This window comes from Podarcis liolepis, assembly GCF_965112155.1.
Source record: "Podarcis liolepis genome assembly, chromosome: 17".
In the NCBI taxonomy this organism is placed as follows: domain Eukaryota; kingdom Metazoa; phylum Chordata; class Lepidosauria; order Squamata; family Lacertidae; genus Podarcis; species Podarcis liolepis.
The window spans coordinates 3,919,417-3,941,124 of record NC_139571.1 but is presented as its reverse complement, the minus strand read 5'-3'; the positions used below and the strand labels follow the sequence as shown (position 1 = coordinate 3,941,124).

General features: G+C 49.7%; 1 protein-coding gene and 1 long non-coding RNA gene across 5 annotated transcripts; both read left to right on the top strand.

Annotated features, from left to right (window-relative positions):
• Window positions 1–2,552: 2,552 nt before the first annotated feature.
• LOC310696844 lies at window positions 2,553–5,402 on the top strand. Its single transcript, XR_014520764.1, has 3 exons — window positions 2,553–2,842; window positions 3,102–3,165; window positions 4,446–5,402. It is a non-coding gene; the product is annotated as an uncharacterized lncRNA (long non-coding RNA).
• Window positions 5,403–6,663: 1,261 nt separating this feature from the next.
• On the top strand, window positions 6,664–20,401 carry CCNQ (cyclin Q). Of its 4 annotated transcripts, XM_083482850.1 has the most exons (7): window positions 7,074–7,283; window positions 7,356–7,384; window positions 10,067–10,178; window positions 11,087–11,270; window positions 13,469–13,601; window positions 14,621–14,848; window positions 19,308–20,401. In XM_083482850.1, exons 3-7 carry the CDS (start codon window positions 10,091–10,093, stop codon window positions 19,395–19,397), a joined length of 723 nt encoding a protein of 240 aa, XP_083338976.1. In that variant the 5' UTR covers window positions 7,074–7,283; window positions 7,356–7,384; window positions 10,067–10,090; the 3' UTR covers window positions 19,398–20,401. The 4 variants fall into 4 exon arrangements, with proteins under 4 accessions (XP_083338978.1, XP_083338976.1, XP_083338975.1 ...); XM_083482852.1 differs by lacking the exons at window positions 7,074–7,283; window positions 7,356–7,384 and adding an exon at window positions 6,664–6,708; XM_083482849.1 differs by having other exon boundaries at window positions 7,146–7,384.
• The last annotated feature ends 1,307 nt before the right edge of the window (window positions 20,402–21,708 follow it).

Genomic DNA, 21,708 nt, shown 5'->3' with positions numbered 1-21,708 from the left:
CTCTGAATCTGCTCCACACTTGAACTGGGATAATTCTTCTTGCTTGCCTCAGAAAGAGGCACGTGCAGCAAACACTCTGGCTTCCTTGGGGCTGAAATGGAACCTGCAGTACGAAGGTGAGAGTCCCATCCATTGCTGTGGCCGCTCTTCTCTTTGGCCTTGGCTGCTATGGCAGTGTGGACCTCGGATGTGGCCTTTGGGCTGAAAAAGTTTCCTCATACTTGATGTAAAGATGCAGTTCTGACACTGGCTGCTTTTTTCAGTAGCACACGGCTCAATGTCCATGCAGGAAAGGCGATATACAAATGTAATTAGAAAACCTTAGAACTAGAAACCAGCCTTACAAGGTGCTTTCCTCGGGGCTCTTTGCAAAGCTTTGCAGTTATTAATCTATTCCAGAGGCCAGAGGTGGGGAAGATCTGGCCCACAGGCCAGTTTTGACCCTCTACGCCTCCCCATTTGACTTGTAAGGTTGTTTCCCCTGCAGGCCCCGCCCTTGATGTCAAAGTGATGTCAGGCATGGGTCTGGATCAGCTGCACCCTGTGGAAAGCAGGATTGACCTTCCTGCGCATCAGCTGAGGGACAGGGAGTTCAGTCTTGCTTTGTTCAGGTGCATGAACAAGTTCCCTGTGGGAACTCAGATGATGTCAGATGAATGAGAGGTGGGGTGGTTCTGCCTATCTGTCAAAGTTTGCTCATAGGGTAGGGGTTGATGAAGATCTGGCCCACTGGGCCAAAAAGGTTCCTCTTCAGTCAGCCATGCTCTTTTTTTGGGGGGGGGGGAATAAAAGCTAAAGGACCCCTGACAGTTAAGTCCAGTCGCAAATGACTCTGGGGTTGCGGTGATCATCTCGCTTTACTGGCCAAGGGAGCCGGCGTTTGTCCCCAGACAGTTTTTCCAGGTCATGTGGCCAGCATGACTAAGCCTCTTCTGGCGAACCAGAGCAGCGCATGGAAACGCCAATTATCTTTCCTCCGGAGCAGTATGTATTTATCTACTTGCACTTTGACGTGCTTTCGAACTGCTAGGTTGGCAGGAGCTGGGACAGAGCAACGGGAGCTCACCCCGTCGTAGGGATTCAAACCACCGACCTTCTGATCGGCAAGCCCTATGCCTAGTGGTTTAGACCACAGCGCCACCTGCATCCCTTTGGGAAAATACTCCATTCCATTTCCCCCACAGGAGTCATTCAACATACTGTGACCACTAAGAATGCTCAGTCTTTGTTTTTTGGATTATTTTCTAAATATTTTGTTTCTATTTCCAGGAACTGTGGGTTTTGCATGGATGGTGCCCCTTTGACTATATGAGTGTTGGCACTGAAATGATGAATTTGTGTGTGTGCTCTCTCTCTCTAATAACATTATTGATACGCTAAAAGCCCCCCCCCCCCACCATCAGAGGGAAGTGGGCTGCCTTCTTCAGTAGCATGTGGCTCTGTTCCCCTCAGTGAGTCACACAGATAATCTAGTAAAACAAATTCCTTGATCTGGAAATACATCTCTGTCGTAGAGTTAAAAGCTGAACCCCAGCTTTCTATTTTCAGCCTTTATTTAATTTAGAGTAGTTCTGTTGCCACTTTATAATCCTGAGGGTCTCTCAAACTGCAAAAAAATCTCAATAAAAATCACATCCAGGTCTGGTATCAGGGACATTACTGCCAGAGTGTCTCTGTGGTGCCAGGATTAGTCAGCAAGCATTTCCTGCCTTGGTCTTCCTTTTGGCTGCCATGTGGCTTCTGCCTAGTAGGTAGCAGAGCCTCCTTCTCGGCACAGGACTGGTGCTGGACAGCTGGACCTTTCTCAGCTCATGATGGAGGTGCATCTTCCCTTTCTGGCAGTTGCCAGGCAACAGCTCCCTCTGAGGCAAGAGAGTAGGGCTGAGCATCTGGAACAATGTGGGAACCTCTGTTCAAAGGCAGCACTTAGGAAATTCATTACCACACATGCCATGGCAGCTCCCATTGCCACAACCTCAAGGAAAGTCCAAAATCCAGGGAGCTGTGTTGATCCAGGAGACATGAATTTACATCCCTGATCATCCATGAGGCACAACTGTGGTTCTGTGCATAATTTCCTGGCAGTGAACTGCATTGAACTCAGTAGTGCTTACTTCTGACTGCATAGGTTCAACTTGCAAATCACACTGAACTTTAAGGCAAGACCTGGGAACACCTTCAGCCAACTGATACACAACATGTAGCCTAGAAAAGCAAACAACTCTGCAAAGTGGTGTTATCATTTTAAGTTGCGGGCATGAAGTAGGAACCCCAACAAAAGAAAGCCGTCTCCAGCCTCGCCTTGTTTATTCCCCATCCTTCTCCGACTTCCTTTATGTAATTTGCAAGAAACTTGAAATCTTCTTTACCACTTCATTCCATTGTCAAAGCAATGAATGTTCATTAGCTACCTCCTGGTAAACTGATTTGGCAGATTTGATCTTGTTTCAAAAGCATGGAAAACTTGTTTGACCAGGGATTTGTTGTTGTTGGCATCCGCCTGTCTTAAGAGACAATAGAGTACTACACTTGGGGGGGGGGGAGGTGTGAAGTAATACCACTGGAGAATCACAGCACCTGCTGTGGCTGCAGAGACCAGTAACTTGTAACTGCTACCTCCTGCATTGTTTTTGCTGTGTTAGCAGCACCAAAGGAACCTCCTTGTGGCGCACGCTTGGGCAGAGTGTATGGGGGTCCTGGGCAGCCCAGACAACAAGACCCCCTCTCCCAGCCTCACTGATATGGTCCAAAGGAAAGCAGAGCAATACATTTGGCACCAGCGTGGCTGCAAGAGTTTCCGGAAGGAGGCATACAAGAGACTACTGTGGAACAAAAGGAGTATGTGAGTAGCACACCACATGAGTGCAGTTCTCTCATGTTTTAAAAAACTATTGTCTGTCACTGGCCTAGAATTAAATTTATTTCTGCTAAAATGCAAAAGTAGCTCCCATTATGTTTATCCTGATTTCTCAGCACTCAGCAAAACCCTCACGATGCATCTCTCTGAAGGGTCAATTCATTCTGTTGCTTGTGGCAGCAGTCTCATGCCCAGAGTTTTCCCTGTGTTAAGTGCTCATGCTGCTCTTTCTCACTGAATTCAGACGGAGTTCAGCCTAGGAGATGGCCAGGTTGCAAGCAATGCCTCCCTCTGCTCTTCTGACCCAGGTAGTAGCTGGTGATGATGTGTATGAAACATTTCTGTCAAGGTTGTAGTGTTCTGCACACCAGCAGTGCAAGCTGCCGAGTATCAATTACTGATGGGAGTACAACAGTATGGAACTGGGCAGGTGCCAACTCATGGCTCCTTCACACCACACTGCAGCTTGGCATGATGTGGCTTCTGGCAAGGGTGCTAAAGAGAAGTTTTAATCCACTCCCCCCCCCCCCCGTGTTAATGAGATTCAAGCAGGATGTTCAAATGGGATGAGGGGAGGTAAAGGGGATTTAAAAGAAGTTCATGAGCCCCACCCTTGACTCACCACCATTTCCCCTCTTCTAAAAGCAACCAAGAAGCCCTCACAAAAGGCAAGGGGGACAGATCCCCTCTGCCCCCCTCCATATATCAAACACTGGTTTTCAGCTACTGCAAGTCTTAGATACTTAGAACACATAATCTAAGACACAAAGCACAGGTTTTAATATAGTGGAAGATTTTCACATTCTTTATTGGAATAACTCAGGTGAATATAAACTGTTAACCATCACGGCTGTGTGATATTGAGGAAAACCTGAGAATACGTTAGTCTTGTTAGAATTCACCTTTAAGGAAGCTTCATTTACTATAAACTAAACTAAGCTACTTTCTGCTCCTTGTGGTTTCAAAATTCTGTTTTGAGGTTCTAAACAACTTCAGCCTTTGAACGTTGTTGTAATACTACTACTACTAGTAGTATACTGCCCTTCAACCACAGATCACAGGACAGTTCACAACATAAAAATACACAAGAATACATCACAAAGCAAAACGAAGAATAACAACAAGCCAATAAACCCTTTCCTTAATTTACACCATCATAATAACTTACGTACATTTCCCTCCCCAAATGACCTACAGATATTGAAAGATAATATGTAGGATTTGCGGCTGAGTTGGATTTTGAAACCAGGTTTTACAAGGCCAAGGCTACAGCATTATTTGCTGTGGCACACAGTATTCAAGCTCTGATGTTCCAGAAAATGTAGGTCATGTTTTGTTTGTGGCTTTTATCTTGCTATCTGAATGTGTTCCTTGTGTTCCTGTTACCTTTAAATCTTGTTCACTGGGTTTTTTCTTCTGGTGTACCTCAGTGCCCAGTGTGCTCTTCCAATTTACTCTATGTATCTGGTGAAAGTTAGGTTAGACTTAGTAAATTTGTATTTATATGTTAATAATTTGCACTTTGTGAAATCGACTCTTGACTATGGATTTGAAAGTGCACGTCACAATAAACTGCTTGATTTTTCAGATGCCGCAGGACTTTTTCACTGTGACAGAGACTTGAACCTTGGAGGCATGTTCCTCAACAGCCTTCTAACGAAAAGGATATCCTCCCAAATGTTGTTTCAGACCCCCAGTCACTGCAGTACAATTGCATACATTGAAAATGTGCAACCAGCCATGAGTTGAGCAGTCTACATGAATGCAGGACATTTCCTTTTTCCCAGGCTTCATTGGAGAACTCCACTGGAGGCTGGATGGGGTTGGGGCTGGTGAGGCAGTCGTGGGCTCTCCCATCCATTTTTTTCCCACCTGCTTTTATCATTTGTCTCAACTCCCAGCCCCCACCCTACCAACCTGCTTGGCGAAGAAGTGTGTGAATGGCAGCACCAGATGGAAGAGAGGCAGGAAAAGCCCCATTCTCAAATTTAAAGGGGGAAACTCTGGGTTGCAAACTGACAACTGTGCTGAAACTGACCAGAGGCTTCCAATAGGGTAAACACCATGTGTTTTCCTGTAGAAACACCATGGTGCACAACTGGATGCCCTTGTCTGCACAAAACATGCCTCTCCTGCATTGGTCTCAACAGCCATAGCAGGAGTTGTAACTTTCCATGGGTTGACTTTGCCCCCCAATGGCACACTCTGAGACAGACAGATGCCATCAAGAAAACCAAGATCAGCTGGCTCTGATGTATATTACGGTATAGAAAAAACAGGGTGTTGGGCTTTTGCTGCCCAACTCCCAAGGGACTGAGTCCCCTAAGTCCATGATCAGAGATGAATGGATGGAGGCAAGATCCATAGAAAGCAAGGCAGATCTTTATTTTTCTGTTGCAACAAAGTTCCCTCCCCTCCTTGCAAGGAGGTAGGAGAGACCCAGAACAATGGTGCGCAAGCCCATATTTTGAAATTGCCCACCCTATAACCCCAAACCACCCCCAAAACATCATACCTACATCACAGAAAGAGGCGGTCTCCAGCAGAAATTGGAGTGTGTTACGTGGGGCCAGCCGGGGAAGAGAGGGCGAGCCCCCTCCGCCCCGGCCCTAAATAGGGCAAGCCACGCCCCCTCCAGCCAGCCGATTGGCTGGCCGGGAGGCGTGGCCGGGCGGGATTCCCTAGCTCTCGCGGGGGCTGAGACCAGCCCCCGCTCACGTGGGGAAGGGCGTGATGCCCGCAACCCCACCTCCTGGGGCAGGCCCGGAAGTGGCTATACCAGATAATGCCTTACTTGACTGCATTTTCTGGGTAGCCTGGCCATTCTTTTGAGATGGTAAATACTTTAGTTACTGAACCTCTTACACATATTGATAGTTTGCTCAGCTTAACAGATACTTGCCAGACTGTTTTTGCAGGGAGGTGTAAGCCCCTACAGTCCAAAAACAATTGGAAAACTTTACCCATTTCCTTCCTCCTTGCAGAGAAATACTTGAGGTCAATTTGGGAGAGTCAAACTGGCTTCAGGATTGCTCTCCTGTACTATTTCAGAGATGTGGTTTATATATGTTTGCCTTGTACATTTATGAACATTGATTCTGTATTTGAGACCTTAGAATTCTTGTAACAATTGTCATCAATGTGCTTGGTGCTTTACAGTCTAATATTTATTTAGCTGTGATTCCTGCGCTGCAGGGGTTGGGACTCGATGACATTTTGTGTCCCTTCCAAGTGCAGAGTTCTATGAATCACAGAAATGTCGAGTTGGAAAGAACCATGAGGGTCATCTAGTCCTACCCCCTGCAGTGTAGGAATATTTTGTCCAATGTGGGGCTCAAACCCCAAACCCTGAGATTGAGTGTCTCACGCTCTACCAACTGGGCTATGATTTGTATTATAACATAAACAGGAAAGCAAGAGGACTTCTTTTTCCTATTTTTTATATATGTTGTGGTATTGGTTATATCTTTTTGGTAATGCACTATATTGTTTTTTCTTATACTGCCTTTTTTGTTTTTCTTCTTTGTGCTTTGTTTGGTCCATAAGTGCTATAATTGTGGAAAATGTAATAATTTTTTTGGGGGGGGGAAGGAAAGCAAGAGGACGTGAGTGGAGGCAGAGCAAACATGTTTCAGTTGCACGTGCTTAGGCTTAGGTCTAGTGTGCGCTGCTGCTTAGCAATTTACTCAGAAGTAAATCCCACTGTGCCCAATGGGAGGCTTCCTCCTTAGCGATGGGTAACTCCGGACTCATCCATCCGTCAGGCCACTTGGTTCCAGATGAATTTTGAACCGGCACCCTCTCGTGGGGAATCGTCGTAAAACACACGCCACGGCTCTTCTCGGTTACAGGTAACTCGCATCTTACACTTGCACGACCACAGGTTTATGCGGGTAACGGGGAAATAAAGAGAGAGCTGGCAGGGGGGACGGGGACCTGTCCGTGGAAAGAGCTCTGCCTTGCTCCCGGAGCCCTCGCCACTCCTTCCCGGAACCCGGAAGGCTCCAAAAGCTCTTTCCGCGGTGTGTTTCCCCGTTTGTGTTTTCCTGCTGTGCGCGGAAAAACCTGCCCGGGCCGGAGCTTCAGGCCTCCGCTTCCCTTGCTTCCCCGAGCCCCAGAGGCGAGGCGGAGGGCGAGGACGTGTTTCCCCGCGGAGCCCTGGCACTGCAGCGCGGCGCCGAAGAAGCGCGCCCGGGGCAGCAGCCGGCGAGCGCAGAGCTGCGCCTGGAAGGGGCTCCGGCGCGTGGGCAGCCTCGGCGGGAATGAAGTCTCCGCCCCGGCGAGGAAGGGAAGGCCGGCCGAGGGGCGGAGAGCAGGAAGAGCCGCGCGGGAGCGCGCGGAGGAAGAGGGCGCCGCGCCCGAGAGGACGTTTCCTGGCGCGCGCCTCCGGCCCGGCTCCGCTTAAGGGCGACGGGGCCGAGGGAGCGTCCTTCCCCGCCAGGGGCTTCGGGAGCTGCGCGGCCGGGCCGGGCTCCTCCTCCTCCTTCCGCCTCGCCAGCTGCGCGCCTCGGCTCCCGCCAGTAGCAGGTCCGCGGAGGCGAGCGAGTGCCCGGGGTGGGTCGGGGCCCCGGAGGGGGCGAGGGCGAGGGGGGCCCCCTGCGCCCTCCTTTCCTTTGTGCAGATGGAAACCGGGGAGGCTCCGGAGCGGGACGAGCCCCGGGCGGGGGGTGGGCTCTGCAGGGCCGGCGCCATCCTCAGGGGCGCAGACCTCTCGAGGGGCGCAGTCTTATGCAGAATGACCTTCGTTGTATCTTACAAAGTTCTGATAACACTTTACGTTTGTATTTTATATTTTGAAGGATGTTATAATTTGTACAAGACATGTTTTGTTTTTTTTTGACAAATCGAGGTGAGCAACCAAAAAAATTGGGTGGAAGTACTTTGCCTTGCCTAGGGTGCAAACTAGATTGGCACCAGCTGGGCTGAATTTTGCAGACTCTGGGTGCTGCCGCGTAGGCCCCAGCGCTCTGGAAGTCTGGCGCCCTGGCACTGTAATGCCAGAAGGACTTTCCTACCGTGGTTCAGGGGCTGAGCATGGTGTGCCTTTCTTGCGCTCATCCTTCCTTCCACTCCACTGCCTTCACTGACTGGAGAACCCATTTTTGAAGATACCTTAGGAAATGTTGCTGGATGCAACTCCCTTGATCTCTTAAAGGTAAAGGGACCCCTGACCATTAGGTCCAGTCACGGCCGACTCTGGGGTTGCGGCGCTCATCTCGCTTTACTGGCCGATGGAGCCGGCATACAGCTTCCGGGTCATGTGGCCAGCATGACTAAGCCACTTCTGGTGAACCAGAGCAGCACACAGAAATGCCATTTACCTTCCTGGCGGAGCGGCACCTATTTATCTACTTGCACTTTGACGTGCTTTCAAACTGCTAGATTGGCAGGAGCAGGGACCGAGCAACAGGAGCTCATCCCGTCGCAGGAATTCGAACCACCGACCTTCTGATCGGCAAGTCCTAGGATCTGGACTCGCTCTGGACACAGTGCCACCCACGTCCCCCCGATCTCTTACTGTTGCTCAAACCGGCTCGGGCTTTTGGGAGTCCCAGCAGTACCACAGGTTCCTCCATCCCTGTCTTTAAACAGTCCTGGCATTACTGAATTGTGGGTTTCCCATTGGGGCATCTGGTCAGTCAAGGTGAGAGCAGGATGCTGGGTTGGAAAGGCCATTGACATGATCCGGCAGAGCTCTTCTTCCGTTCTGATTCATGTTAGTTGATTCTGCGTGTGCATACTTACTCTAGAGTAGAAAAGATAGCTGGGGGAGGAGAGTGGCTGCCAATATATATATGCATATATATGTGTGCTTATATATGTGCATATATGCACATGCTCCCTCCCTTGCCTTCCAGAGCCATATTCTCTCGCAGGTGCTCCCCCACTTACACAGAGAGAAAGACACATCACCCTCCCCCACACACGAAGATGTATCATCAGGATGGGGAGGGAGGGCAGGTTTAACGCCCCCCCCCCCGAATCCCACGCACACTGCTATTTGCTTTTCTTAACTCATTTTTATTGGATGGGGAAGTGAAGGCTTAAGACTCCCCCACCCCAGCAATCCTGAGGAACATCACCCACGAATCCCGCCTCTGCCGAACTGTGGGTGAGGTTTTCCCTGCTCTTCTGACGTTTGAGGAGGAAGAGGAGGGGTGTGTGGCTGTGGCAGAGGTGCCATGGGGCAGATCCAGCCTGTAGCCTAGTGGGTCTTCCTCACTGGCCTGTACAGATACTTTCATAGTGTCCTGCTGGGAACTCCTCTGATTTGTTTGCAGTGGGAGGAATATCAGTGTCGCACTCTTCCAGTTTGGCTTGCATGGCAGATTCATCTTCCCTCCTCCTCCCATGTGCTGTTCTGGGGGTTCTCCAACACCCACCCACTCCCACCCACACCGCTGATTCAGTGGAAGTAGGCCAGAGCTGCATCCCTTCTCTTAGTGCATGCATATAAAGTGTTGCCTTATCATATGTTAGGAACAAGCACGATCTTGTATTTTCTGGATGCCGTTTCCATTTAATCCTGTCCTCCTTGCACTACAACTTGCTCTGAGCATGGGCGCTAGTATTAGGTGCTGTCCTGCTCCTCTTGACAGGAGTTATAAATAGTTGCCCCCAGCTGTTTTATATAATGTTTTGCTTTTAGGCAGAGATGGACTTCCCTCCATAAAAAGGTAAAGGACCCCTGACAGTTAAGTCCAGTCACGAAAGACTCTGGGGTTGCGGCGCTCATCTCACTTTATTGGCCAAGGGAGCTGACGTTTGTCCGCAGACAGTTTTTCTGGGTCATGTGGCCAGCATGTCTAAGCCACTTCTGGCAAAATCAAACGCTGTTTACCTTCCCGCCGGAGCGGTACCTATTTATCTACTTGCACTTTGACGTGCTTTTGAACTACTAGATTGGCAGGAGCTGGGACCGAGCAACGGGTGCTCACCTCGTCGCAACTGGCAAGCCCAAGGCTCAGTGGTTTATATCACCACGCCACCTGCGCCCCTTCCCTCCATATCTCCTTAATTCAGTGCAGCCTGAGCATGCAACTCTTGCTAGACTGCCATGGCCTTAGGGAGTGGGGCAGGTGGTAGCAGCTGTCAGTCAAAGGAATGGGACTCAAAGAGCAGCATCCTACTGGGAGCAAGGGGCTGTGCCTAGGACGTTTCCTAAGGGGTGTTTCCTAAGGCGGTTTTGGGTTCTTTTTGCTTCTGCAGACTCTTTGGAACACACCAACATTCATGGATTCTGCTGGCTTGTCAGAGGCCGGTCGGGTATCTGCCGATGCCAGGACACACTTCAAAGTCTGCAGGTTCATCATGGAGGCAGGTGAGAGGGGTGCTGGGCTCTGCATTTTGCTGCAGCTGAGGAACGCTTGGTCAGTAGTGCCCCAATCCCTGTGAGAAAGGAGGGTTATGTTGGAAGGGGAAAGGTGATTTGAGGAGACACAGGACCAGGTGTGGCAACCTTTGTGGCTTGGAGGGTAGAGGGTCCTGCCTGGTTGGGTTGGAGACAAGCCCAGAGCTGCGAAATGGAGGAGTTGGTGGGCGTCATTGTAAGTCAATGAGAAACAGGAAAACAATTCAAGCAGTATGCTCTTTTAAAATTAATGCTGTTTTCAGTTAACTGTAATAAATTGTTAAGCTCAATGACATTTTGTTTTTAAAAATAAATTGCATAGTGTCAGTACTTTTGCACTCACAGGAATACTGAAAGGTGGTGGAGGCAGGCTTGGGGTAAAAACATTGTCTGAATAATTTGTCATATCTCCAAAAGGAAAAGGCTGGTTGCTTCATTTTAGAACGGAAGCTAAAACGTCAAGGAAAATCAAGAAATATTGTTTAGGAGGAAATCTGCCTTGATTGAGGGAAGGGGGAGCCCTTAGGAATCTTGAGGGTGGAAGCGACATTTAGGTGCCTACAGGCAGAAAATCTGAAAGCCCCTTCCTCCCAATGGTTAAAATGGGATGTAATCCACTGGGAAAAAATTCTGAGTCTGCATCACTGAAAGGAATTGGATCTGCGCATGGTTTTGCACAGCTCCCATTCATTTTAGAGAGGTTTGCGCAGGAGAACTTCCCAGTGGAATTTCCCTCACCACAACCTTGTTAGTTTGCCCTCTCCCTCTTCTGCACCCTGCTTTGTGGCCAAGCCACCTGTGAGTCAAGGGGCCCTGCAGTTTGCTCCCCCCCCCCAGCCCCCAGTCCTTGCCTTGCTGATTCTCTTTTCCATTGACAGGTGTGAAGCTGGGCTTGCGCTCTGTCCCCATTGCCACAGCATGCACCATTTACCACCGGTTCTTTATGGAGGTGCCTCTGGAACCTTATGATCCCTACTTGGTAGCTATGGCTGCCCTTTACCTGGCGGGGAAGGTAGAAGAGCAGCACCTGCGGACAAGGGACATCATCAATGTCAGCCACAGGTAATGTGGACCGAGTGTGAGAGCTGGACTTAGCTGTACAGTGGTGCCTCGCAAGACGAAATTAATTCGTTCCGCAAGTTTTTTCTTCTTGCGAGTTTTTCGTCTTGCGATGCACGGTTTCCCATAGGAATGCATTGAAAATCAATTAATGCGTTCCTAGGGAAACCGCCTTCAGACCAGGTCCGGGGACAGTCTGTCCCCCGACCTCTTCTGAAGGCTGAGGGGGGGGGGAACAAGGGCTTTTCTTCCCACCCCCAGCCTTCAGGGAGGGTCGCAGGGGGCTGCTTTAGCCCCCCCACGCGCTCTCCCAGCTGGAGAGGTGACCCGCGCCTATGGAGGCTCCTGCCATAGGCACGCGTCACCTCTCCAACCGGGAGAGGGTCGCAGGGGGCTGCTTTAGCCCCGCGCGCCCTCTCCCGGCTGGAGAGGTGACGCGCGCCTATGGAGGCTCCTGGCCTGCTCGGGATGGCAGTCCCGGGACGGCAGACAGCTCTGCGCCGGCATCCAGAGCGGGGCGGGACTTAGCGCCCCGCTCGGGATGGCGGCACACATCTGCCTGCAGTCCCGGGATGGCAGACAGCTCTGCGCTGGCATCCAGAGCGGGGCGGGACTTAGCGCCCCGCTTGGGATGGTGGCGCAGATGTGCCTGCAGTCCCGGCAGGGCAGACAGCTCTGCGCCGCCATCCTGAGCGGGGCGGGACTTAGCGCCCCGCTCGGGATGGTGGCGCAGATCTGCCTGCAGTCCCGGGACTGCAGGCAGCTTTGCGCGGCCATCTGGAGCGGGGCGGCTTTGCCCCCGGCTCCCGATGGCCGCGCAGAGCTGCGCTGAACCCGGGACGGCAGACAGCTCTGCGCCGCCATCCCGAGCGGGGCGGGACTTCTCTGCTGTCCCGGGGAGATTTTAAAATGCTGGGGGTCGGCAGCGAACGCTTCGCTCCCGCCCGCCAGCATTTTAAGATCGCCGGGGCAGCGGAGAAGTCTCCACTGTCCCGGGAAGGCAGGCGGGGGGGAGCAAAGACTTTTGCCCCCCGCTGGCCTTCAGAAGAGGTCCAGGACCTCTTCTGAAGGCTGGCTGTGGGCGAAAGTCTTTGCTCCCGACCGCCAGCAATTTAAAACAGGTCCCCGGAGATTTCCCTATGGGCTTTCGTCTTGCGAAGCAAGCCCATAGGGAAATTCGTCTTGCGAAGCGCCTCCGAAACAGAAAACCCTTTCGTCTTGCGGGTTTTCCGTCTTGCGAGGCATTCGTCTTGCGGGGTACCACTGTATTAGGAGTATATGTCTACATGGATGCAGAATAAGGCAAGCAGTTCAAATTTTTCTATTCCCTCCCCAACAGCCATTCCTTAGCCACTGAGTACGCTTTGTTCTCACTGGCCTTTTGGGGGGGGAGTCCCTTTCTAATTTACTTTTTTTGTACTTCTGCAGACCTTGGGGTTTCCCCAAGCCTGCTGATTCCGCCTTCTTGGTGTTGTACCTACATAAGGAGGCATACTTGGAGAACTGAGTTTGCTCTTCGGATGTACGGAATGAGGGATTATACAGTTGTGCCCCTCCTCGCTCATCTTGCCATTGTACCCTCAGCTTTCCACAGTGGGTGGGTGTGCTTGCAAGAGCAAGGAATAACAAAACCACCCTTCTTTTAATTTGGTTAAAGACGTACACATCCCCACTTGCTTTTCTGAACTGCTTAAATCCAGTTATCCTCTTGACTGGCTTATGTCAAAGTTTATTCACAAGTGGCAGTGCAGACATTTGCCCTGTATAGTAAAATTTGTAGGTCAACCCTAATGTGAACAGCCCATGTGGCATAAACAAAAAAGGACCCCTTGCTGCAACCATCAGCCAGACTAAAGAGAAAACCGACTTAAAAAGTGAAATAAATGCTTTATCAATTAGGCTTTCTTCTTGTTGATTAAAAGTGCCCCCCACCAATTAATCAACTAACAGCTGTAGTTGATAAACCTACTAGTTGTGGGGAACAAAGGCTGTAGCCCCATTCAGAATTCTAGGCAAGGGATTTGGCTTTCCACAAGATTTCCATAGAAGATTGTTCAGGCTTGGAAGGAACGCCTCCCTCTGTAAGACATTTGCACGCAGCTTTTTTTGGGTGTTCAGAGAAAGAGAAAAATCAGTTTAATTTGTCACCTGCAAGAAGGAACCCCATAAACCCCCAGAATTTTTCCTCTTCTCCCCCACAGGTACTTGCACCCACGAAGTGACCCCCTGGAACTGGACATGCATTTCTGGGAGCTGAGAGACAGCATTGTCCAGTGTGAGCTGCTCATGCTGCGGGTGCTGTGTTTCCGTGTCTCCTTCCAGCACCCCCATAAGGTGCGGGCTGCTCAGTGTGGGGGCTCAGGGTGCAAACAGGGTGCATGACTTGCTTGGGAGGCAAAGGGCTACACCTTCACGACTCTCCTCCCACCTGGAGGAACTGTTCCTTGCACCCCAAGCCTCTGGGTTCTGCTTCCACCTTCCAGATGGGAACAGACTGCAGAGGGTTAGACTAGGAGGAACAGATCAGAAGTCACAGTTCTGGCCAGAGAAGGGAAGGCAGACCTAGTAGTGGGGAGGAAAGATGGTACCCAGCAACACTCGTTCCCCAAGTGGTGGGGGAATGAACCCAGGCAGGCTGGGAGCCAGCACTCCTGACTTTGGAGCCCTTCTCCGTGGTTGAGAGCAGGTGCAGTAGGATTGGACCCTGGGGCATCAGGATGTAGGAATGCAAAAGCCAGTGTGGTGGCATGAATAAAGTACTGGGCTTGCGGGAGAGACCTGAGTTCAAATCCCTCACAAGTCATGAAGCTCACTGGGCAAATAGCTTGCCAGTTTCATCTGTTTTCCAGGGTTATTGTGAGAATAAAAGCAACACCTATTTTGCTTTGAAGAGTTGTGTAGAGATTTTTCCACTACCAAGTGGCCAGGTGGTCTTCAGTGGGGCTGGGGAAGCTGTGGCTTCCACCGTTCTCAATCATTAGTTGGGCTCAGGTTGTGCCTGATGGGAGTCCAGCAACACTCAGGGCCACAGTGGTTCCCTGTCCCTGGTGTTCAGGAGTTGTCCAGTTTTTTTTCTGAACCAAGGTGACCGCCATGCTGGAGAGCCACACACACGTGAGGACAAAGTGGGGAAAAGTTGTGAGATTGTGTTGTTAGCCCCAAGGGACTGAATCATGGGACCAGAAACCAGTGGGGCTGAAGCAAGGGACGTGGCCTTTGAAGAGCATCTGCCATGGATTTGCCACAAGCCCTAATCCCTTTTTGAAAGGAAGAGCTTTTGTGAGAGATGCTGCTCACAAGCGGAGCCCCGGGGTTTTCAGCCATCGCTGACACTTGCTGTTCTCTTTCTGCAGTACCTTCTCCACTACTTGTTGTCCCTGAAGCACTGGATGAACCGGCACAGCTGGGATCGGACCCCAGTGGCCGTGGCAGCCTGGGCCTTGCTGCGGGACAGCTACCACGGGCCTCTGTGCCTGCAACACCCCCCTCAGCATATCGCTGCATCCGTCCTTTACCTGGCCCTGCAGTGTTACGGGGTGGAGGTGCCTGCTGATGCTGAAGCAGAGAGGCCTTGGTGGCAGGTAAGGGCGCGGGAGTGAGAGGTGGGCGGGCCGCTGGCGGGGCAAGCAGTCAGGTATCCCCCTTCAGCTCGGCCTGGACGTGGACCTGGACTCTTGTCTTGGAGCTGGCCCACGCAGTATCCTCCTTCCTTCTTAATGGTCCGTTTTTATCCTGAATCAGAAGTATATAGTGCCACCCATTGGCTACTGCGCCTCTGCAGTCACATGGACTCCATGCTCCACACCAGCCACTTCCCTGCCTGTTACACAGTCATACCTCAAGTTGCGTTCCACTCTTGTCATGGACTTTCAGCTTATGAACGCAGCAAACCCAGAAGTGTTTACTTCTTGGTTCGCCACATGCGCAGAAGCGATCTGCGCACTTTGTGCACATGCAGAAGCGTTCGATCGTGCCGCGCACATGCACAGAAGAAGCGCTCTAGTTGCGGACTTTTCAGGGTGCGAACGGCACCCTGAAATGGATTAACTCTGCAACTAGAGGTACCACTGTACAGGGATGTGCTAGGCCTGGGAACCAGCACAGGGGGAGGTTGCAAGGCTGCCCCTGCTGCTCATCAGATCCTCCTTCAAGCTTTGGTGTGCTCTTAAGGGACAACTCAGGATTCAGAGGCCAAGTGATGCAGGTGATCTGCAGTCCTCCCAGTTTCTTATGGGAAAAAGTAAAAAGGCAGATCAGCCACAGGACCATTGCGCTGGATCAGGACTGGGGCACCAGGGAGCTGCTGCTTTGTATAGAAGCCCTTTCCCATACCTTGTCTGCTTGGTTCAAGTGTGCCCCCCCCAACCAGCTGCCCTTTAAATTGTAAGCCTGAGGGCAGGGCAATCCCTTGTTTGGTTTAAATAAATTGACCACATATAAAATAATAAATTGACCCATGGAACAAAACATTCAAGTTCCACATGGGGCAAACAGTAGCTGTGTATCAGTTTCAACTGGGGAAATTTTTTTTGTGTGTGTGTGGGGGGGGGGGGGGAGTTAATTCCGCCTCCCATTCCGCCGGGTGCAGCCTATGCATTCGTCATTTAAAAAACCCATGGGAGGTCCCAAGCACAGATCTCTGCAAATTCATCTTGTTGCATCCAGAGACTGGAGCACATCCTTGCTTCTCTTTGGTGAGAGGAATGGTCACCAGTGCTCCCCCCCCCCCAAATAAAGGTTCCAGTACTCACTATGAAGTTACAACACACACACACAGAAATGGGAGTGGGGAGAGGGAAATGGAGGACTTTCCCAATATCTGCAGCCATTTTACAGATTCTCTCCACCCCCCCCCCAATATTTAATTCTTAAGCGAACATGTGATACGTGTAGCCAATAGGAAACGCACCTATTTCCTACTCAGCTACTAAATAATCTTCATACTCCGGAGCTGTGACAAATTCCAAATATATTGGAGCGCTGCAAAATGCATGTAGTAAAGGAAGCCTAAGGCTTTCCCATAAGGTGGGTAGGTAGCAATTGAGCAAAGGTGGAGGGTGGCGGCAGAGGAGGAAATTCTCCCGCATGAAGCAACAGAGTTTCAAGGCGCTGGGGAGGCAAAGAGGTTGGAGATGGGCTTCACCAGCTTCAATGCTCGTCAGGAAGTGGGAGCAGCTAGGTCTTGGAAGAGGGAGACAGGGGCGCCCACTTTGGTGCTGCCAAAACCAAAGCTGCTGCCGCTTCTGCTGCCACCGGGGGAGACTGGGACGACACAGCAGCCTGCCGGGAGTGGCGGCTTTGGACCTGGCAGGTTGGCCTCTCCAGGAGGCCCATCGTATTTTGGCAGCGGCGGCAGCTGCTGTTAGGCGACTCCTCATCTTGCCCTTTGTCATCCTTCTCGGACTCATTCCTCTTCCACACAGAACATTCTGCTTAGGCCCAACTGCCCCTGGTGCACGGGAAGGAGCTGCCCAGAAAAAAGGAAGCGAGGCAGAGCACAACCACCACAGCAGCCCGGAGAGCGTGCACACACTGCCGCCTGCTCCTCAACGCACTCCCTGCAGCTGCATCAACACCACCACAGCCCGGGAGTTGTCACAGTGCCCCCTTCCCCTTTCTGCCATGGGGGAGGTGGGGAAGTAGCTGCTTTCTGTGGCTATGAAACACTTCCCTTCGTCACTATAGATGGTGGCAAGATCAGCCACCAGGGTGCAGACTATAGAAATCTTGTTGTTAAATATACCCAAGAAAAAAGCACACCAAGAACTCAGGCCAGTGTAAGTTTCAATAGTGGGAGTGGTCCCTACTCGCAAATCAATAGTCAATAGTAACAAAAACTAATTCATTCAAAAGTATATATTCTGACAAGGATTACAAACTCAAATAGAGATTACAAACTCTAACAGAGATTACAAACTCAAACTCATAAAAATATGTATAACACAATAATTCATTACAGAATTAAGAGATAAGAGTTTATGAGTAGTTATAAGTTCATGTTAGTCCAGATTCGTCGTGGAAGTCTTAGTTTTAATCATTGAGCAGAAGTCAGAAGTCAGTTATGGATTAGAAACCAGGACAGGGCCCTGTTTCGATGTATTCACCTTCATCAGCTAATTTTTAAAGGGTTGTGTAAGTTTGAAGACTTTCAGATAAAAATATCCTGCTATTTTCTACGTTTCTCAAGGATAACAAGTATGGGTAGATCAACGTGTATCTTGAGCTTGAGTTTGTAATCTTTGTTAGAGTTTGTAATCTCTATTTGAGTTTGTAATCCTTGTCAGAATACATACTTTTGAATGAATTAGTTTTTGTTACTATTGACTATTGATTTGCCAGTAGGGACCACTCCCACTATTGAAACTTACATTGGCTGAGTTCTTGGTGTGCTTTTTTCTTGGACTATAGAAATCTGCCATCTTGAGCCTGCAGAAGCATTGTGGGGAGTGAGGGAGAGGAAGGGTTATTATGGGATTATTTCTGCTGGGAGTGGCGGTATTATTGAAGGAAAAAAACATTAAAAGTGGTTCTGGTATTAGACTAGTGCAATGTAGTGGAAGATTTTTTTTTGGGGGGGGAGGAGAGGTTCAGGTATGGTGTACTGGCAGAAAAAAGCACTGTCCCAACTCCTCCCTAGAACATCTTGCAGAGTGTAGTAGTGTGTTGAAGTCACAAATCCTGTATCTCGGTTTTCTTTGCGGGTGTGGGCAGCATTAGTTGTGGCAAATCGTCACTCTAACGGGCAGGACCTGCTGTTTTCTCTGCTTAGGATGAGGATTTGCCGTAGCACTGGTGTAGCTGTGAGCATGAGAAGGGTACTCTCAGCCTCACTTTTCAAAGACATGGTTTGCCACCTCTCAGACTTTTGGAGGAACTCCTACAGAGCCTCTGAGATAGGAGATGTTGGATCAAGACCTGGTGTTTTAACTTGAGTGATGTCATTAAGTCACTCCTCTTGGAGGTAGAACTCCTGTCCAGGTACGGGAGTTTTTGTGAACTCAAGGGGATAGGCGAGAGAGGCAGGGTCCTGCGTGGTTGACAATTAAGGCTGGAGACAAAAAATAGCTTAAAAATAAATAAGCAGCTGAAGGTGACCTGAGAGAAGCTTCACTTCCATAGTGCTTATGCACATTGTTTTTGTCTTCCTGTTCCCTCTAGTGAAACAGGTATCCAAAGCCTGTTGCAGAGTTGAAAATAGGCAGAGTAAACATACCACAAGCAGCAATCTACCTTTCCAATCACTGTAAACTGGAAAACCACCACCACCACCTGTTTCCACCTTAGTGACTTCCCTTCTCTGCAGAACCTTTTCCTTCCTATCTGGTTCCTTATGAGGAACAGTTGAAGGAGCTTGTATGTTTAGCCCGAAAAAGAGGAGACTGAGAGGTATAATAAAGGTAAAGGGACCCCTGACCATTAGGTCCAGTCGTGGCCGACTCTGGGGTTGCGGCGCTCATCTCGCTTTATTGGCCGAGGGAGCTGGCGTACAGCTTACGGGTCATGTGAGCAGCACGACTAAGCTGCTTCTGGCAAACCAGAGCAGCACACGGAAACGCCGTTTACCTTCCCTATTTATCTACTTGCACTTTGATGTGCTTTCGAACTGCTAGGTTGGCAGGAGCTGGGACCGAGCAACGGGAGCTCAACCCGTCGTTGTGGGGATTCGAACCGCCGACCTTCTGTTCGGCAAGCCAGAGAGGCTCAGTGGTTTAACCATCTCAAGGGTTGTTGGGTGGAAGAGGGAACAAGCTTATTTTCTCCTGCTCTAAGGTAGGAGAATGGATTTGAGTTACAAGAAAGGAGATTCCTAGTAAGCATCTGGAAGACCTTTCTGACAGCAGGAGCTGTTTGACAGCAGAGTGGTCTCGCTCGCTTGGGAGGTGGTGGCCTCTAATTCCTTGTAGGTTTTTAAGCAGAGGTTAGATGGCCATCTGTCATGGATGCTTTAGCTGAGATTCCTGCATTGCAGGGCGTTGGACTAAGTGATTCTTGGGGTCCCTTCCAACTCTACAATCCTATTCTGGTTTTCTCTCCTTCTAGGTGTTCAGCGAAGATCTCTCCAAGAATGTCATTGACCAGATTGTCTTGGGCTTGATCCAGATTTATACTCTGGATACAGAAATTTCTTGAGTATATCGGGCCGTAAGGAGTAAGCTTCAGCGCCCCAAGTCGACTGGCCACTTTAAGTGGGGTTGAGGTGATAGTGTTGCTGCCTCAAAACACACCAAATTTGTATCCTGTTTTTTTTGAGCGACCCAGTAGAACAGAACGGACTGGATTGGTCTTTGTGCCTGGATAGACTGTGTTCTGTGGTGTCCCTGAATCCCTCTCCAGCCTGGAATTAGTCTGAAGCCTTTGATCCTCTACTCCCAACTTGGTGCCAGCTCAGAGTCCATGGGGAAAGAAGACCATGGAGAAGGAACCTGTTGCCTCCCTACTACAGGTGAAACATGTTGCCAGGATATTTCCCCCACCTGTTTCTGGAATGGTTCCCCAAAGCTTCAACGTACCAGTCATAGATCTTGGATGAAGTACTGTGACTCCATGACATCTGACAAAGACTCCACTGCTGTGAATGCCTTAATTCCAGAGTAAGAAAATTTCATGGATGAACTATGGCTGCCAATGAGTAGAAAAAAATGTCACTACTCATTTCAAGCCTCATCATGCCCCCTGCAGTTCTTTCCTCCCAGTGTTAGAAACTCAGACGTATAAACTAGGAGCCAATTGGCACCTTGAATCCAGGTTGCGGTTGCCCCAACAGACTGCCTCTTCACCAGGGGGTTGGACTAGATGACCCGAGTTCCATCTGACAAATTGAAATGTTGGCACTGATTGAACAGTCAGAAGTTCAATCCTTGAGTTCTTCCCTTTGCTCTTTCAAAACTCTAGAACTCGAGTTTCGTCCAGTTACACGGCAGTATCTTCAGGACATGCCAAAGTCTGTATGCTGATAGCACAAAATAATTAACGTGAGATTTATTGCCATGGAATGTGATGGCTCTTAAAAAGGATTTGGCAGATTCATAAAGCCTTGGACTTTCACTGCTATTAGCCTTGGTAGCTACTGGATGCCTTACTGGGAGCAATTCATAAATAAAATTAATAATAATAAGTAATGTGTCCACAGACAGTATACCTTCTGAGTGCCGTTTCATTCTTATACCTCTGCCTGTTCCACTTGGGGTGGGAGTCAATTCTCCATGCTTCATAATGGCCAGATAACAATTGTTAGCCGGTCCTAATGTGGCAGAGAAAGCTCAGGGAGGCTGTGCCTGCCTTTGGCAGCGAGACCAGTGTGGGCCAACTCTCAAGGACATGCTGCAAGTCAGGTCGAAATGGTGAGCCACTGCTGCTGCCATGTGCACTACAGTCAAACCCCCCCCCCCATTTGTGGTTTGGGGTGGTTTTGCCCCCACCCTGCTGTGAATGAGTGGAGGCAGATGCCAGGAGAGCCCTTTCTAGGGCATAGCTCTTGCGCCAGAGCCCCCTGCTGCCTGTGCCACCGAGGGCTGCCAGCTCACCACTTGCTAACTAGATCTATTCCAGATTGACCTCTCATTGCAGTACATTTGCAGCTCAGCTCCTGCATGTCTGCCATATTTCTACTTTAGCATATTTCTCCTTTATATTTCTACTTGAGTGACACACATCCTGAACTTGTAGGAATGACTCTTCAGTCTTCAGTGGCCCATGGAAGCAAAAATGGCATTTCTTCATCTCTAGGGTGAATGCCCTTTATACTTCGTATTAGAAGTCAGAATGGAAAACCAGTTCAGTTTTCAAATGGAAGTGAACTTAAGGACTGTGGTGTGTCTTCCAAACCTGGCAGTACCCTTAGCCAGCATACTCTAAGAGACAATCTACAGAGAGTATTGTCAGGCATCAAGTGGAGAGGATGCTGGAAGTGGAGTTGTAACAAAGGAAGCATCTGCTACTGGTTAGAGCAAGTTGGACCAGCCACACGGTGTTGCAGAGAGACGTGCTCCAGCTCTTGGTTCTAGCAAGCCAGCCACCCCCTCTCCCCACCACTGCCAGTCAGCATCTTGTGTCCCACATTGCATACTTAGCTTTCATTGTTTTGGGACCCCCTTCTGCTTTTAGGGTTTTTTTTCTACAGTTTTTTGGGACAGTGAATGGAGCTTACTATTAGTGTATAGTCCTTAGGATGGAGGAGAGTGGGGAAAAAGGTTTACCAAACTTACGCAAACTCTAGGTCCCTTATGGATGGACCCCAGTGTGGTCCACTTGACACTGATGGTGGTAGCAGCCAAAGAAAGGAAATAAACTCTACATATTATTTATTACAGCCCATTGCATTTTGAGAAAAAGTCCTTTATCAAAGGCACTGTAAATGTACAAATAACAAGAAGGATAACTGGTACAAAATGCAATAAATTATCATAAATTTCTTTTAAAATTTATCCGATACCCAAGTTCA

What these genes read in the sequence shown, in the direction of transcription:
- CCNQ (XM_083482852.1), top strand. Translation starts at nt 10,091, where the DNA reads ATGGATTCTGCTGGCTTGTCAGAGGCCGGTCGGGTATCTGCCGATGCC. An exon ending in ATCATCAATGTCAGCCACAG is followed by an intron (nt 11,271 to 13,468) that starts GTAATGTGGACC and finishes TCTCCCCCACAG; the next exon opens with GTACTTGCACCCACGAAGTG. An exon ending in CAGAGAGGCCTTGGTGGCAG is followed by an intron (nt 14,849 to 19,307) that starts GTAAGGGCGCGG and finishes CTCTCCTTCTAG; the next exon opens with GTGTTCAGCGAAGATCTCTC.